This window comes from Periophthalmus magnuspinnatus, chromosome 18 (assembly GCF_009829125.3).
Source record: "Periophthalmus magnuspinnatus isolate fPerMag1 chromosome 18, fPerMag1.2.pri, whole genome shotgun sequence".
NCBI lineage: Eukaryota > Metazoa > Chordata > Actinopteri > Gobiiformes > Gobiidae > Periophthalmus > Periophthalmus magnuspinnatus.
In genome coordinates, this window is record NC_047143.1 from 14,191,444 (window position 1) to 14,207,385 (window position 15,942).

At 43.4% G+C, this 15,942-nt stretch overlaps 1 protein-coding gene across 3 annotated transcripts in view; it reads left to right on the plus strand.

Annotated features, from left to right (window-relative positions):
- Positions 1–15,942, plus strand: part of LOC117386524 (RAS guanyl-releasing protein 2) — a 93,090-nt gene that overhangs the window by 37,189 nt on the left and 39,959 nt on the right. For all 3 annotated transcript variants that reach the window (XM_033983923.2, XM_033983924.2, XM_055228935.1), the window contains exons 7-8: positions 1,534–1,707; positions 6,233–6,349. In XM_033983923.2, the coding sequence (XP_033839814.1) occupies positions 1,534–1,707; positions 6,233–6,349 (291 nt within the window). The remainder of the gene's footprint in view (positions 1–1,533; positions 1,708–6,232; positions 6,350–15,942) is intronic.

Below are 15,942 nucleotides of genomic sequence, written 5' to 3' on the forward strand. Positions count from 1 at the left end.
CATAAAAACTGCTAACCCTGTAGTTTAGAGCTTTACAAACCTGAAATACAGTTCATGTCATTTCATATTTTTTTTTGTCAATTTTCCTAAACCCAATAAAAACAATGCGCAAATCTAATTGCAATTGCAATTCTTGTCTGAAAAATCACTATATATATATATATATATATATATATATATATATATATATATATATATATATATATATATATAGATATATAGATAGATAGATAGATAGATAGATAGATAGATAGATAGATAGATAGATATTGATAGATATATCGCCACATTTTATGGATGGAAAAAAGAATGCACTACTAATATACCAATACTATTTAAAGTTTGAAGCTGCTTTTAATCTTTAATTATTATGAGTGTTGATTTTAAATGTTTGTATATTTGTATTTTTTTAAATTGTTCTTCTATGTAAAGTGTCTTTGAGTATCTTGAAGAGCGCTATATAAATAAAATGTATTATTATTATTATTATTATTATTACTATCTTCAATACTTTTTCTATTGACAAAAGAAATTCATAACATGTGTTGATATATTTTCAAATTTCAAAGCGATGTAAGATAAGCATGGCAGATTGTGGTGTTGATAGCAGTATAATTCCAGTATTGGTCAGTATTTTAGCATTCCATTACCTGAATTGGGGCCAGTGACTCATTTCGGTTGCTTAGCGATGCTGCTGGAAAATCTGCTTTATACTTGTGGTAATTATTTGTTGCTGGCAGACATTTGGGAGTTATTTCAGGAAAGCTATGATTGTGCCAGATTCTAAGATCATTCATGCATATGATGGTGGCATGGGTGGGTAGCTTCTTTTTTAAATGAGTTATTTCAAACTGGAAACAATATGACACTTTTATTACAAATTTTATATTAAGACCTTACAAAAATACTTAATGAAATCAATAACAATTCATGCCATATTGTCTAAACATTTCTAAATGCATGCAATTTTATTAAAGGGTCCACATCACACTGTTTTCTGATCTATGCTGTAATGTTATTTTCTCATCTAAGACATTCTTGAAATTTTGTTTTGTGTTCATTCACACATGTTCAACACACAAACCCTGCATATTTAGTTTGTGGGGTTCTCTCAAACTGATAACACTCTGTTCCACCTTGTGATGTCATATGGTAATACAGGAAGTAATGCACTGTATTTTTAAACTACATACACCTTCATTTGAATCATTTGGACAATTTCAGCCCTAGAATTGACACTCTCTACTGAACTAAAGGTAAAAAGAAGCTGTTAACTTTAAAACTACTGCTTCATGACGTCACAAGTTGGAGCAAACCATTTTGAGCTTTGAAGATGTAGACAGACTTATAATAAAGGATTACTCAAACGTGAAAGAAACAAAACACAGGTATGTTTTTGAAGAGTGAACATTCTAACATGAGTCACTTCTGCGTAATATAGGACCTTTACGTTATTGTCAGTCTGTCAATCATATATATATATATATATATATATATATATATACATTCTTGATTTATTCTTATTTCCCGCAGTTCCAGGACTACCACAGCTTTGTGATGCACGGCTGCACAGTGGACAACCCTATCTTGGAGCGTTTCATCACTCTTTTCAACAGTGTGTCCCAGTGGATCCAGCTCATGGTGCTGAGTAAGCCTACAGCCCAGCAGAGAGCCCTGGTCATCAGCCACTTCATCCGGGTGGCACAGGTACATACTGACACAACATACTCATGTAGGGCTGTGATTGGAATTTTTTTTTTTTTTTTTTTTATCAGGATCAATATTAAGACCATGATCAACTAGTGCCTTTTTAATAGTTAGTCCTCTTGTCAGTAAAAGCATGTGGTTTGAAGCAGATTTCAGACTTAAGAGGAAGACATTTGACTATTTCTGTGTTAAATATTCATGTTTTTTTTATTGTTTTTAATAATAAAAAAAAAAAATAATAATCAACTAGAAGAATGACTACTATTAGCATGGAAAACAATAGTGCTAGCCAGTATGCTAATAGGTGTAAGCGCACCCATTATGTGCCTGGATGATTATGCAAAATGTGACTCAGGCACAGTTCACACTTAGTGTAGTTCAACAGACCTAGCCAACAACCAGAAACTGTTTACAACCAGATGTGTTACTTTCAGTGTAGTTAGCACCTCCCTTCAGATAAATATAAGGCAGTGTCCACCAGCAATCTGACCATAACTGAAGAAGCTGCTTGGATGAGCAGCGAAACGTTTTCACTCTCAAGCCTTTTGTCCAGTTAGCAGAATTGAGCATTTATTTTACTCTGACTGCTGCCATGATTTGGTTCGGATGTTTTGCTGACTACCAGTATTCTACAATATCTATACACAGACTGACAGACTTTGATTGACAGGGGTCGGCACACTTGTCACTTGTTGACACTTTTAAGCCTGAACAAGTGGTTTATGGGTGTAAAACATTAGTATAATAAATGTTACATAATATCTCCAGGAGGAGGCAAGCAGCTGGCGTCACTTGGCTAAGGTGGTGGACCCTCCACCAAAAGTACCTTAGGGCATCTTTAACCTGTAACAATTAGCAGCATCAACAGGTCATAAAATACTATTTTATTGTATCAAAGAAGTTGCAAATGAAAAGTAGTACAAAATAGTGTTCCCCACCCTCACATTGATGCTTGCACTCATGTGCAAAAGAATAGAGATTATGATTTATTGATTGTCTCAACTGGAGCCCTCACCTTCTGTTTCTGCTCCACAGAAGCCCCTCTCTGAGCTACACTAAGTGTGAACTGTCCCTGAGTCATATTTAGCATAGACATGCGGATTGTCTTCCCTAACAAAAAATCCCCTCTCAAACGATTTCTTTTCTTTGGCTGCACCTCACTTTTTTTCAAAGGAGTGGTTAGTGACTTTGAGATGGAGATGTATGGCAGACTGGGGTCCAGAGGAGCTCTTGTAATAGTGTTTGTGCATTCTCTTATGAAGTGGCCGTAGTCTTCATTATACTGAATGGAGTAGACCACATTTATTTGTGGCTTCTGATTCTTTGTTGCCCTGTTTTGAAATTTTATTTTGCTATGGATCATATCTGGACAACTGAGAGATTACACAGACAACAATAAAAACATTTAAACCATTTTTCCTGTTTTTGCCTCCATTGAGCAAAACTTACATTTTTATCAGTAAGAAGCTGTCTGCTTTCACTTCTCACGACTGCTACTAGCCCACACTCCCATTGTGTTAGGCACATCAAGTTAAGCAAGAATCCCATTGATATAAATGGAGAACTAGAGATCTAGTTAGAAGAACTCTCACTTTTGCAGTATGATGTCAAGCTGTCTGTGGGTGGTTTGATACCGTAGTGTGTCAAACCTCCCACTACAACTTACTTACTGCTGGGCTTGGAAACACTATATGCAAATCACACAACCATGATTATTATGGCACTGAGGCAACTTTTGGAATAAGGTCAGTAGAAGTCCTGATCATGTGATTTTATTTATTTATTTATTTTTATGATGTAAGAACATTATAACTAAATACAGATACATCTGTATTCCAGTTGGCCAGTATATTCGGCTAATATATGCACATCAGCTATCTGCCTTCAATCTCCAGCGCAGGCCGATATTTTGGTTTGGCCAACCTGCCTCCTGAAAAATATACATGAAACTTCATCTGAACACTTCAGTGCAAAGAGGGTGATGCACAAAACAGGACTACTCTGCTTTCTTATAAGTTAGTGGTTAAGTGGGGGTGAGTTTGTAGCAAATTTAAAGAGTACTGTATTTTATTTCTATGGGGCATTAACTGCTAACAAGCAACATGTTTAGATCACCATTTTACCTTTCATTGTTAAAAAAATATACCCCGCCAAGCCTATATTTGCCGAAAACATATTAACTGTTTTAGAAGTTTTAGTTTAGTTTTTTTACACTCTCCCCCCTTTCTTCTACAAGTCATCTTCATAGTGCTTTCACGACACAATCAGTGTGCATCCCACTAGTGAAACTACTGCACAAAGCTTCAGGTTTTTGAAGTAGTTGTGTACTGTTTTGTACGATTTTTTATATTTATGCAGAATTATCATGTTAGAGCATGGATGACATAGGCTTGCGGGCTGAGAATTGGACAGAATCTTACAGCTAAGGAGGGTCCCGGAGAGTGCGTGCTGGGCCTGAGGTCTGGGCTGTTGTGATTGTGATGTGTTGCCGACAGCACAGAAGGCACAGCGACACACTTTACATTTCATGGCTTGTCCCTCGGGGAGCGCCAGGTCTCTCTCACCTCTCCCTCCCACTAACAGGGCTTCTGACTTTTACAATTTTAACTCTTTCACATAAGGCTCACAGAGTATCTTCTACCGAAAATGTGTCAAAAGTGCTAAAATGTATTCATGGATATATATGTGTGTGTGTATATATATATATATATATATATATATATATATATATATATATATATATATATATATATATATATAATATACACACACACACATGAATACATGAATACATTGTGTGTGTGGGTGTGTGTGTGTGGGGGGGGGGGGGGGGGGGGCGTGTGTCTAGTGTGTGTCTAGTGTGCCATGAGATATTGTATGGTATGCCGTGGGAAATTATCCAAATTGGTCTAAAATATAGTTTTGTTTTAAAATAAATAAATTATGGTCCATTCATGTGTTGGATGTTGTGTGCTTGGTAAACTTTGTAAAGTCATGACCTGTGAAAAGTCGCATATTTGCATCTTTATGTGAGGAAATGAGAGCAGAGCATAAAGCCTTGCTTTTTCATATGGAGGCCCGGTGGTTGTCGCGTGGCATGTTCTTGGCCCCTGTGTATGAGCTGCAGGAAGAACTTACAGTGTTTCTTACAAATGAGAGGTCTGATTACGCAAAGCTGCTTGCAAGGTGCCAGATGACTGATGTGCAAGGCTGGCATACCTGGCAGATATTTTTCATCATCTGAATGAACTGAAAACATGAATGTAAGGCCGAAATGAAAACCTGCGTACAAGTACAGATAAAATAAAAGGATTCTGTTCAAAGGTGCAACTTGGGCAACAACATGTCAAAAGTGGTAATCTTGAAATGTTTACACCCACCAAGCAATGGCAAGATGTTAATACTGCTGCATTGTGTGAGAAAAACGTTGAAAAACACTGGTCTAGATGGTGATGTTATTGCTTTGCCTCAGATATTCTATTTTATAGCATTAAAGAACTTTACTCGATTTTTCTTGTCTCAGTACATATATAGTAGCTGTTGAGTTCCAAATAAGTCTGCTGCTAGTTAGAAAACATTTTATTGTCTGATAAAGAGGAAGTGAGTATTAGCATGCTAGTTTTTGTTTTATTTTTATTTTTTAATTGCTTATAAATTGAGGATTACAATGTCTGGAATGCACAAGGAATAACTTTGGACCCCTGCAAATTGTTTAAAGGCCCTATATTACACAAAATTGATTCTTGTTAGAATGTTGTTACCTCATCAAAAACATACCTGGAGTTGTGTTTTGTTTCATTCACACATGTTTGAATAAACCTTTATTATTAATCTGTCTCAGTTTGGTCCAATATTGAGTTGAGAAGCTGTTTGTTATATCACATGACGCGCTTGGCTGCCCTTGTGCACCGCTATAGACCCACTGATTTAAACAGGGAGAGTCCACACAAAAGAAGGCCACATGGGGCCCTGTCGAGTCCATCACAAAGTATTCTCAAGCTCATATGCAGAACAATGCTGGAACATGCTGGAGTGTCTTGGCAGTACAAGCAATAATCTTAACAATTAAAGATCAGTTGAATTCTTAGGTTCAGACTAGTTTTATTTTAGCTAGTTAGTTGGTCCAGATTTTCCGTTGCCTGTCAGATCCTCTTTAATGCAGTTTAAGACTTTATCTGCATCTGTGTTTTTTGTTGACTTTTTATATGAAGCACTTTGGGCACCTGACGTTGTTTTTTAAATGTACTATATAAATAAAATGATTTATTGAATTGAAGTGATTTTTGGACATACTAGTGGTTCCTACTGGTTTCAATGTGTATTTTCTGGTAGTTGAAATTTTAAAACTCCGCTCTCAGATTAAAAGATCTTCCTTGTCGACCTAACTGTGTAAAAACTACCTATATACCAATCGTAAGGGAAGCAAGAGCTGCTCCAAAAGCTTGTGTAATGTAATGGAACTGGAAGCTAAGATGTCAGAACCATTTTTTTTTAACTAAAATATATGTGGTTTTGTTGTGAACAGAAGCTACTCCAGCTGCAGAACTTCAATACCCTGATGGCAGTGGTGGGCGGCCTCAGTAACAGCTCCATCTCCAGACTCAAAGACACACAGGCTCACATCAGTGCAGAGACCAACAAGGTGAGAGAAGAGATCTATACTCACTCACAAGTCGACTTTAGGTTTGGTAGTTATGGTTGTCAATATCAGATGTATTCAAGTATTCTGTTTATGGTGAAATTAAATATTGTGCAGGGAGTAGAAGCAAAGTAAATTAAAGCTGCAAGCGGCGATGATAGCCCTCGCCACCCGCACGACCGCCACCCCACCCCACCGCCCCCACGCACCATTTTCCCTGCCTGGCCACCCCACGGCCGCAACCCGCCCCCCTTGACACAGTTTCTATATAAATATGTGTGACCAACACATTATAATGGAGGTCCACGGCGTTGAACCGGCAACCTCATGCACAATACAGGTATGGTGTAATGGACTTTTTTGCCTCTTTTGAGGTGCACAATTATCTCCCCAAGTTTCTTACCAATCGGACAAGGTTGTGTATTTTACCAATACTGTAGGGGGCGCTATAATGTTCATTTAGATAACAATTAATAGTGCATTCTATCAATGCCCTGATGTCACATGTGTGATGTGAATTTGAGCTGTCTAGACCAATATACATGTGTGTCAGACATTTTTTTATGATTTTTTTTAGTTTGTGCGCCCCTGGTGGCCAAGTGTGAAAAATGACCTATACCCGTCATATTATTTTTTTGTCCATGTCATGCCCTCAATTTATTTTCCGAATTTCGTAGGAATCTGAAAATGTTTGCGTTTCACCCCTATGGTAGGGGGCGCTATAGTGTTCATTTTTATTACAATTAATAGTGCATTCTATTAATGCCCTGATGCCACATGTGTGATGTGAATTTGAGCTGTGTAGACCAATGTATGTGTGTGTCAGACAATTTTCAATGATTTTATTTGGAGTCTTTGCGCCCCTGGTGGCCAAGGGAATAAAAAGACCTATGCCCATAATATAATTTTTTTCTCCACGTCATGCCCCCAATTTATTCCCCGAATTTCGTAGGAATCCGATAATGTTTGCATTTCACCCCTATGGTAGGGGGCGCTATAGTGTTCATTTTGATTAAAATTAATATTGCATTCCATTCATGCCCCAATCACACATATGTGATATGAATGTGAGCTCTGTAGGGCAATGCCTGTGGTCGTGAGAGGACATAAAAAAACAGGAAACGAAGGCGTATTTCGGCGGCGGCGTACGGGCGAACCGTGTGGAATTCGTGGAAAAAACGGATGTTTTATGAAACCCCATGTGTCTAGATGTAGCATGTGAAATCTGAGCTCATTTGGACCAAAAACCTGGGAGGAGATGCATTTTGAAAACACGCAGTGAAAAAATTGGCGAATTTTTGATTCAAAATGGCCGACTTCCGGTCAGCCCTAGGGCAGCACTATGATTGGCTTTTTTGCTTGTCTCCATGAGCTCTATCACTGGTGTGAATTTCGTCAAGCTAGGGCAAAAAATGCATGTCAGCTCCCAATTCATTTGAAAATTTTGAATTTTCTAGGCGGCGCTGTCGAGCCTGTGTCCATTGGACATTGTTGTGATGCCAATTTTATGAAATTTTTCGCCGAGCCGGTCGATCCTATATATTTATGTGGGACTTTTCGTTCATGTTCAGGGGGTGAAAAATGGGATCAAAGAGGGGGAAAAAAAATAATAATTAAAGCCGCGAACGGCGATGATAGCCCTCGCCACCCGCGCGACCGCCCCCCCACGCGACCGCCCGGGGCCGGCCACCGCCCCCACGCACCATTTTCCCCGCCTGGCCACCCCACGGCTGCAATCCGCCCCCCTTCACACAGTTTCTATATAAATATGTGTGACCAACACATTATAATGGAGGTCCACGGCGTTGAACCGGCAACCTCGTGCACAATACAGGTATGGTGTAATGGACTTTTTTGCCTCTTTTGAGGTGCACAATTATCTCCCCAAGTTTCATGCCAATCGGACAAAGTTGTGTATTTTACCAATACTGTAGGGGGCGCTATAGTGTTCATTTAGATAACAATTAATAGTGCATTATATTAATACCCTGATATCACATGTGTGATGAGAATTTCAGCTGTCTAGAACCATGTATGTGCGTATAAGAATTTTTTTAATGATTTTTTTTTTTTGAGTTTGCGCCCCTGGTGGCCAACCGTGGAAAATGACTCATGGCCATAATGTAATCTTTTGCTTCTTCTTATGCCACCAATTTCATAGGAATTGAATAATGTTTACATATCACCTCTATGGTAGGGGGTGCTACAGTGTTTATTTTGATTACAATTAATAGTGCATTCTATTAATGCCCTGATGTCACATGTGTGATGTGAATTTGAGCTGTGTAGACCAATGTATGGTTGTGTCAGACATTTTTCAATGATTTTTTTGGAGTCTTTGCGCCCCTGGTGGCCAAGGGAGTAAAAAGACCTAAGCCCATAATATAATTTTTTTCTCCACGTCATGCCCCCAAGTTATTCTCCGAATTTCGTAGCAATCCGATAATGTTTGCATTTCACCCCTATGGTAGGGGGCGCTATAGTGTTCATTTTGATTAAAATTAATATTGCATTCCATTCATGCCCCAATCTCGCATATGTGATGTGAATGTGAGCTCTGTAGGGCAATGACTGTGGTCGTGAGAGGACATCAAAAAAACAGGAAACGAAGGCGTATTTCGGCGGCGGCGTACGGGCGAACCGTGTGGAATTCGTGGAAAAAACGGATGTTTTATGAAACCCCATGTGTCTAGATGTAGCATGTGAAATCTGAGCTCATTTGGACCAAAAACCTGGGAGGAGATGCGTTTTGAAAACACGCAGTGAAAAAATTGGCGAATTTTTGATTCAAAATGGCCGACTTCCGGTCAACCCTAGGGCCGCACTATGATTGGCTTTTTTGCTTGTCTCCATGAGCTCTATCACTGGTGTGAATTTCGTTGAGCTAGGGCAAAAAATGCATGTCAGCTCCCAATTCATTTGAAAATTTTGAATTTTCTAGGTGGCGCTGTCGAGCCTGTGTCCACTGGACATTGTTGTGATGCCAATTTTATGAAATTTTTCGCCGAGCCGGTCGATCCCTAAATGTATATGTGGGACTTTTCGTTCATGTTCAGGGGGTGAAAAATGGGATCAAAGAGGGGGAAAAAAAATAATTAAAGCCGCGAGCGGCGATGATAGCCCTTGCCACCCACGCGACCGCAGCCCCAAGCGACCGCCCGGGTCTGGCCACCGCCCCCACGCACCATTTTCCCCACCTGGCCACCCCACGGCCGCAATCCGCCCCCCTTCACACAGTTTCTATATAAATATGTGTGACCAACACATTACAATGGCTGTGCAAGGCGTTGCACCAGCAACCACGTACATAATACAGGTATGGTGTAATTGACTTTTTTGCCCCTTTTAATGCCCACAATTATCTCCCCAAGTTTCATGCCAATCGGACAAATTTGAGTATTTTACCAATACTGTAGGGGGCGCTATAGTGTTCATTTAGATAACAATTAATAGTGCATTCTATTAATACCCTGATATCACATGTGTGATGAGAATTTCAGCTGTCTAGAACAATGTATGTATGTGTAAGAAATTTTTCAATGATTTTATTTTGAGTGTTTGCGCCCCTGGTGGCCTGCCATGGAAAATGACTCATGGCTATAATGTAATGTTTTGCTTCTTCTGATGCCACCAATTGATTCCCCAAATTTCGTAGGAATCTGATAATGTTTACATATCACCTCTAAGGTAGGGGGCGCTATAGAGTCTTTGTGCCCCTGGTGGCCAAGGGAGGAAAAAGACCTATGCCCGTAATATAATTTTTTTCTCCACGTCATGCCCCCAATTTATTCCCCGAATTTTGTAGCAATCCGATAATGTTTGCCTTTCACCCCTATGGTAGGGGGCGCTATAGTGTTCATTTTGATTAAAATTAATATTGCATTCCATTCATGCCCCAATCTCGTATATGTGATGTGAATGTGAGCTCTGTAGGGCAATGCCTGTGGTCGTGAGAGGACATAAAAAAAACAGGAAATGAAGGCGTATTTCGGCGGCGGCGTACGGGCGAACCGTGTGGAATTCGTAGAAAAAACGGATGTTTTATGAAACCCCATGTGTCTAGATGTAGCATGTGAAATCTGAGCTCATTTGGACCAAAAACCTGGGAGGAGATGCGTTTTGAAAACACGCAGTGAAAAAATTGGCGAATTTTTGATTCAAAATGGCCGACTTCCGGTCAACCCTAGGGCCGCACTATGATTGGCTTTTTTGCTTGTCTCCATGAGCTCTATCACTGGTGTGAATTTCGTTGAGCTAGGGCAAAAAATGCATGTCAGCTCCCAATTCATTTGAAAATTTTGAATTTTCTAGGTGGCGCTGTCGAGCCTGTGTCCACTGGACATTGTTGTGATGCCAATTTTATGAAATTTTTCGCCGAGCCGGTCGATCCCTAAATGTATATGTGGGACTTTTCGTTCATGTTCAGGGGGTGAAAAATGGGATCAAAGAGGGGGAAAAAAAATAATTAAAGCCGCGAGCGGCGATGATAGCCCTTGCCACCCACGCGACCGCAGCCCCAAGCGACCGCCCGGGTCTGGCCACCGCCCCCACGCACCATTTTCCCCACCTGGCCACCCCACGGCCGCAATCCGCCCCCCTTCACACAGTTTCTATATAAATATGTGTGACCAACACATTACAATGGCTGTGCAAGGCGTTGCACCAGCAACCACGTACATAATACAGGTATGGTGTAATTGACTTTTTTGCCCCTTTTAATGCCCACAATTATCTCCCCAAGTTTCATGCCAATCGGACAAATTTGAGTATTTTACCAATACTGTAGGGGGCGCTATAGTGTTCATTTAGATAACAATTAATAGTGCATTCTATTAATACCCTGATATCACATGTGTGATGAGAATTTCAGCTGTCTAGAACAATGTATGTATGTGTAAGAAATTTTTCAATGATTTTATTTTGAGTGTTTGCGCTCCTGGTGGCCTGCCGTGGAAAATGACTCATGGCTATAATGTAATGTTTTGCTTCTTCTGATGCCACCAATTGATTCCCCAAATTTCGTAGGAATCTGATAATGTTTACATATCACCTCTAAGGTAGGGGGCGCTATAGAGTCTTTGTGCCCCTGGTGGCCAAGGGAGGAAAAAGACCTATGCCCGTAATATAATTTTTTTCTCCACGTCATGCCCCCAATTTATTCCCCGAATTTTGTAGCAATCCGATAATGTTTGCCTTTCACCCCTATGGTAGGGGGCGCTATAGTGTTCATTTTGATTAAAATTAATATTGCATTCCATTCATGCCCCAATCTCGTATATGTGATGTGAATGTGAGCTCTGTAGGGCAATGCCTGTGGTCGTGAGAGGACATAAAAAAAACAGGAAATGAAGGCGTATTTCGGCGGCGGCGTACGGGCGAACCGTGTGGAATTCGTAGAAAAAACGGATGTTTTATGAAACCCCATGTGTCTAGATGTAGCATGTGAAATCTGAGCTCATTTGGACCAAAAACCTGGGAGGAGATGCATTTTGAAAACACGCAGTGAAAAAATTGGCGAATTTTTGATTCAATATGGCCGACTTCTGGTCAACCCTAGGGCCGCACTATGATTGGCTTTTTTGCTTGTCTCTATGAGCTCTATCACTGGTGTGAATTTCGTCGAGCTATGGCAAAAAATGCATGTCAGCTCCCAATTCATTTGAAAATTTTGAATTTTCTAGGCGGCGCTGTCGAGCCTGTGTCCGTGGGACATTGTAGTGATGCCAATTTTATGAAATTTTTCGCCGAGCCGGTCGATCCTACATATATATGTGGGACTTTTCGTTCATGTTCAGGGGGTGAAAAATGGGATCGTTTGGGCGGAAAAAAAAGAATAATAAAAAGAAACCATGGAAGAACAATACCCCTCGCCATCACTTTGTGAATGGCGAGGGCTAATAATAAGAATAAGAAACCAAGGAAGAACAATACCCCTCGCCATCACTTTGTGAATGGCGAGGGCTAATAAACAAAATAAGACTTCAAGTAAATAGGGCAGGAAATAACCAAGACTTTTTGGAAGAAAACTTTTTGTCATGAAGCCTGTATGTTCCGTATCCCTGTGTGCTCTCCCCCTCCCCTACCTGCCTGATTCCGGAGTTGGGCGGAGTTCCTACGCCTCCCGTGCACACCTGGAGCGCATCAACGTAATCACCGCCACCTGCTGCCGAGTATATGAGGGCTCGGCAGAAGACACTTGGCGCCAGACCGTCTGCGTGTTTAACGTGAATGCTCCAGCTCTGTTTTTGTATTCTTGTTACCTGCCTGCTCGCCTCTTACCGGATTTCTGCTACTCCTCAGGTTCCTGCTCTCTCGCTCGTTCCTGCTCCTGACTCTGTGCTCCAGCTCTGGTACAGCCCACCCTTTGTCTTCGCCTCCTGTCCTGTCTTGGTCTCTGGCTTGTTTCCCATCACCTGCCCTGGCTCCCGCTTATTGGATTACTCCTGCTCGGTCCTTCCTGGTTCCGCGTCTTGTCCTGTCGTGCTTCGGCCCTGGCTGTCTCCTGCCCGCTCTGGACTACGCCCGTCTGGCCTGCCTCCCGCTCCCTGTCCCTGTTTGTGATCTATGAACTATTGACTATAAATTCTGCACTATTGTAAATAAACACCGTAAACTTGCCCTGGGTCTGCATCCTTTGGTCCGCACCTGTACCTACCGTTACGACAGAACGGTCTGGCCAACATGGACCGATCGGACTCGGGCCCAGACCAGTCGCTGCGACTCGCTTGTTTGCACCATGGCATAATCATCGGACAACACGATCAGTCCATCTGGACTCTGTTGGATTGTAATCAGGCTCTGACTCAACAAGTTGCCCAGCTCACTAATCAGGTAACCGCGCTGCTCACTGCTCTACCTGCTGCGTCTGGGGCTGCTGCTGCCGGGACCGGTGCGCCGTCGAGCCCTCTGGAGTCGAGAGGCACGGACCCGGAGCCATACTCAGGTCAGCCCAGCCTTTGCCGCGGTTTTTGTTCCAGTATACGTTCCTGTTTCAGCAGTGCCCAACTCGTTTTAATTCTGAGGCCGCTAAGATACGGTATATTTGTGGACTACTTCGGGGAAGGGCGCTCCAGTGGGCTGAGGCGCGATTGGCTAACACACCTGTGGACAGTTTGAACTTTAATGACTTTATTACTGCCTTTAAACTGGTGTTTGACCATCCACACTATCAGAACAATGCTGCTTCCCAATTACTGAGCCTTGACCAAGGGTCCCGGACAGTGGCGGATTATACCATAGAGTTTTGGACACATGCTGCGGAGGTGGATTGGACGGATAGTGCGTTACGGGCCGCTTTCTTACGGGGACTTAACGAGCGCCTTAAGGACGAGTTGGTGTCACGTGATGAACCCCCCAATCTACACGCCCTCATCACCCTTACCAACCGCATTGACAACCGGCTACGGGCACGTTGGAGAGAGACGCCGTTCACCGCCCCGTCTAGAACCACGCGTCGCCCCGCTCCCCCTCGAGGAGCCCATGCAGATTGACCGGACACTCATCTCGGTCGAGGAACGTTGACGGAGGCGTCGCTTGGCTGGGGCGTGCATCTATTGCGGCGAACATGGACACTTTGTGGCCACCTGCCCAGCCCGGCCAAAAGGAAGCACCCACCAGTAGCACTGGGAGTACTGGTGGGTGAGGCCAGCATCCCAGAGAATAACAATAGACTGCGGCTCAACGCCAACCTGTGTGTTCGTTCAGAGACTTTACTTGTTTTAGCGCTCATTGATTCCGGAGCAGAGAAGGACTTTATTGACGCCCAGCTAGCGGAGCAACTCGGCGTCAAGCTCGAGCCCCTGGAAAACCCTCTTAACACCCAAGCTCTCAATGGATGTTTCCTGGCCCACGTGACGCACATCACAGAACCCGTCATGGTGGTCCTGTCCGGCAACCACCATGAGGCCCGGCGTTTCCATGTGCTCCCCTCCTCCTCCTCCCCACTGGTTTTGGGCTACCCTTGGCTACGTACTCATAATCCTGTTTTTGATTGGGCCTGGGGGAGTGTGTCGGGGTGGAGCCCCAAGTGCCACGCCCTGTGTCTTCAGTCCGCCTTGTCTCCTGCGGAAGGGGGGGGGGCTCCACTCCCGGCCCATCTCATGACGTCCCGAATCTGTCCTTAGTCCCGGCAGAGTATCATGACCTAGGGGAGGTTTTTAGCAAAAGCAGAGCGCTTTCTCTACCCCCACACCGCCCTTATGACTGCACCATCGACCTCCTGCCGGGCGCTCCCTTACCCTCCAGTTGGTTGTACAACCTATCCAAGCCTAAATGAGAGTCCATGGAGGACTATATCCACGATTCCCTGGCCGCCGGGATCATCCACCCGTCTTTGTCCCCGGTTGGTGCAGGATTCTTCTTCGTGGCTAAGAAGGACAAGTCGTTACGACCCTGCATTGATTACCGGGGTTTGAATAATATCACCGTGAAGAACAAATATCCACTACCATTACTTGACTCCGCCTTCACTCCTCTCCATGGAGCCACCATATTTTCCAAACTGGATCTTTGGAATGCTTACCACTTGGTGCGCATTAGGGAGGGGGACGAATGGAAGACGGCATTCAAGACTCTCCTTGGTCATCTTGAGTACCTCGTCATGCCTTTTGACCTTACCAACGCCCCGGCAGTGTTTCAGGCCCTCATCAATGATGTCCTGCGTGATTTTCTAAACCGCTTTGTGTTTGTATATTTAGACGACATCCTGATATTCTCCCGGTCCCCACAGGAACATCGTCTCCATGTGTGCCAAATCCTCCAGCGCCTCCTGGAGAACAAGTTGTTTGTGAAGGCTGAGAAGTGCGAATTTCACTCTGAAGAGGTCAGTTTTTTGGGATTGATAGTGGGGCGGGGCCAGGTGAAAGCCAACCCAGAGAAGATCCAGGCGGTGATGGATTGGCCAGTTCCTGCCATTCGTAAGCAGCTCCAGAGATTTATCGGCTTCGCTAATTTCTACAGACGGTTCATAAGGGATTTTAGTCATGTTATCTCGCCACTCACTAAACTGACCTCTCCCTCGTTCCAGTTCTCCTGGTCACCCGAAGCGCACGCGGCCTTCAATCAACTCAAGAGACTGTTCACGTCCGCCCCCGTTCTGCACCAGCCCGACCCTTCGCGCCAATTCGTGGTGAAAGTGGATGCGTCCGACACGGGAGTGGGGGCTGTGCTTTCCCAGAGATTTGAACCCCATAACTGACTCTGCCCCTGCGCCTTCTTCTCCCGCCGGTTGTCCCCGGTAGAGGCCAATTACGACGTGGGGGACCGGGAGCTCCTTGCAGTGAAACTTGCCCTGGAGGAGTGGCGCCATTGGCTGGAGGGGGTGGAACAACCATTTGTGGTCTGGACAGACCACAAAAACTTGGAGTACATTCAGTCCGCCAAACGACTCAACTCCCGTCAGGCTCGCTGGTCCCTGTTTTTCAGCCGTTTTAATTTTGTTCTTACTTACTGTCCCGGATCACGGAACATCAAACCAGACGCCCTTTCCCGCCAATTCGCCCTGGGGGACAGCCCTTCCTCGGCCCAGACCATCGTCCCTCCATTTTTTGTGGTGGCGGCAGTGCACTTGGAGATTGAGGACACAATCCGGGAGGCCC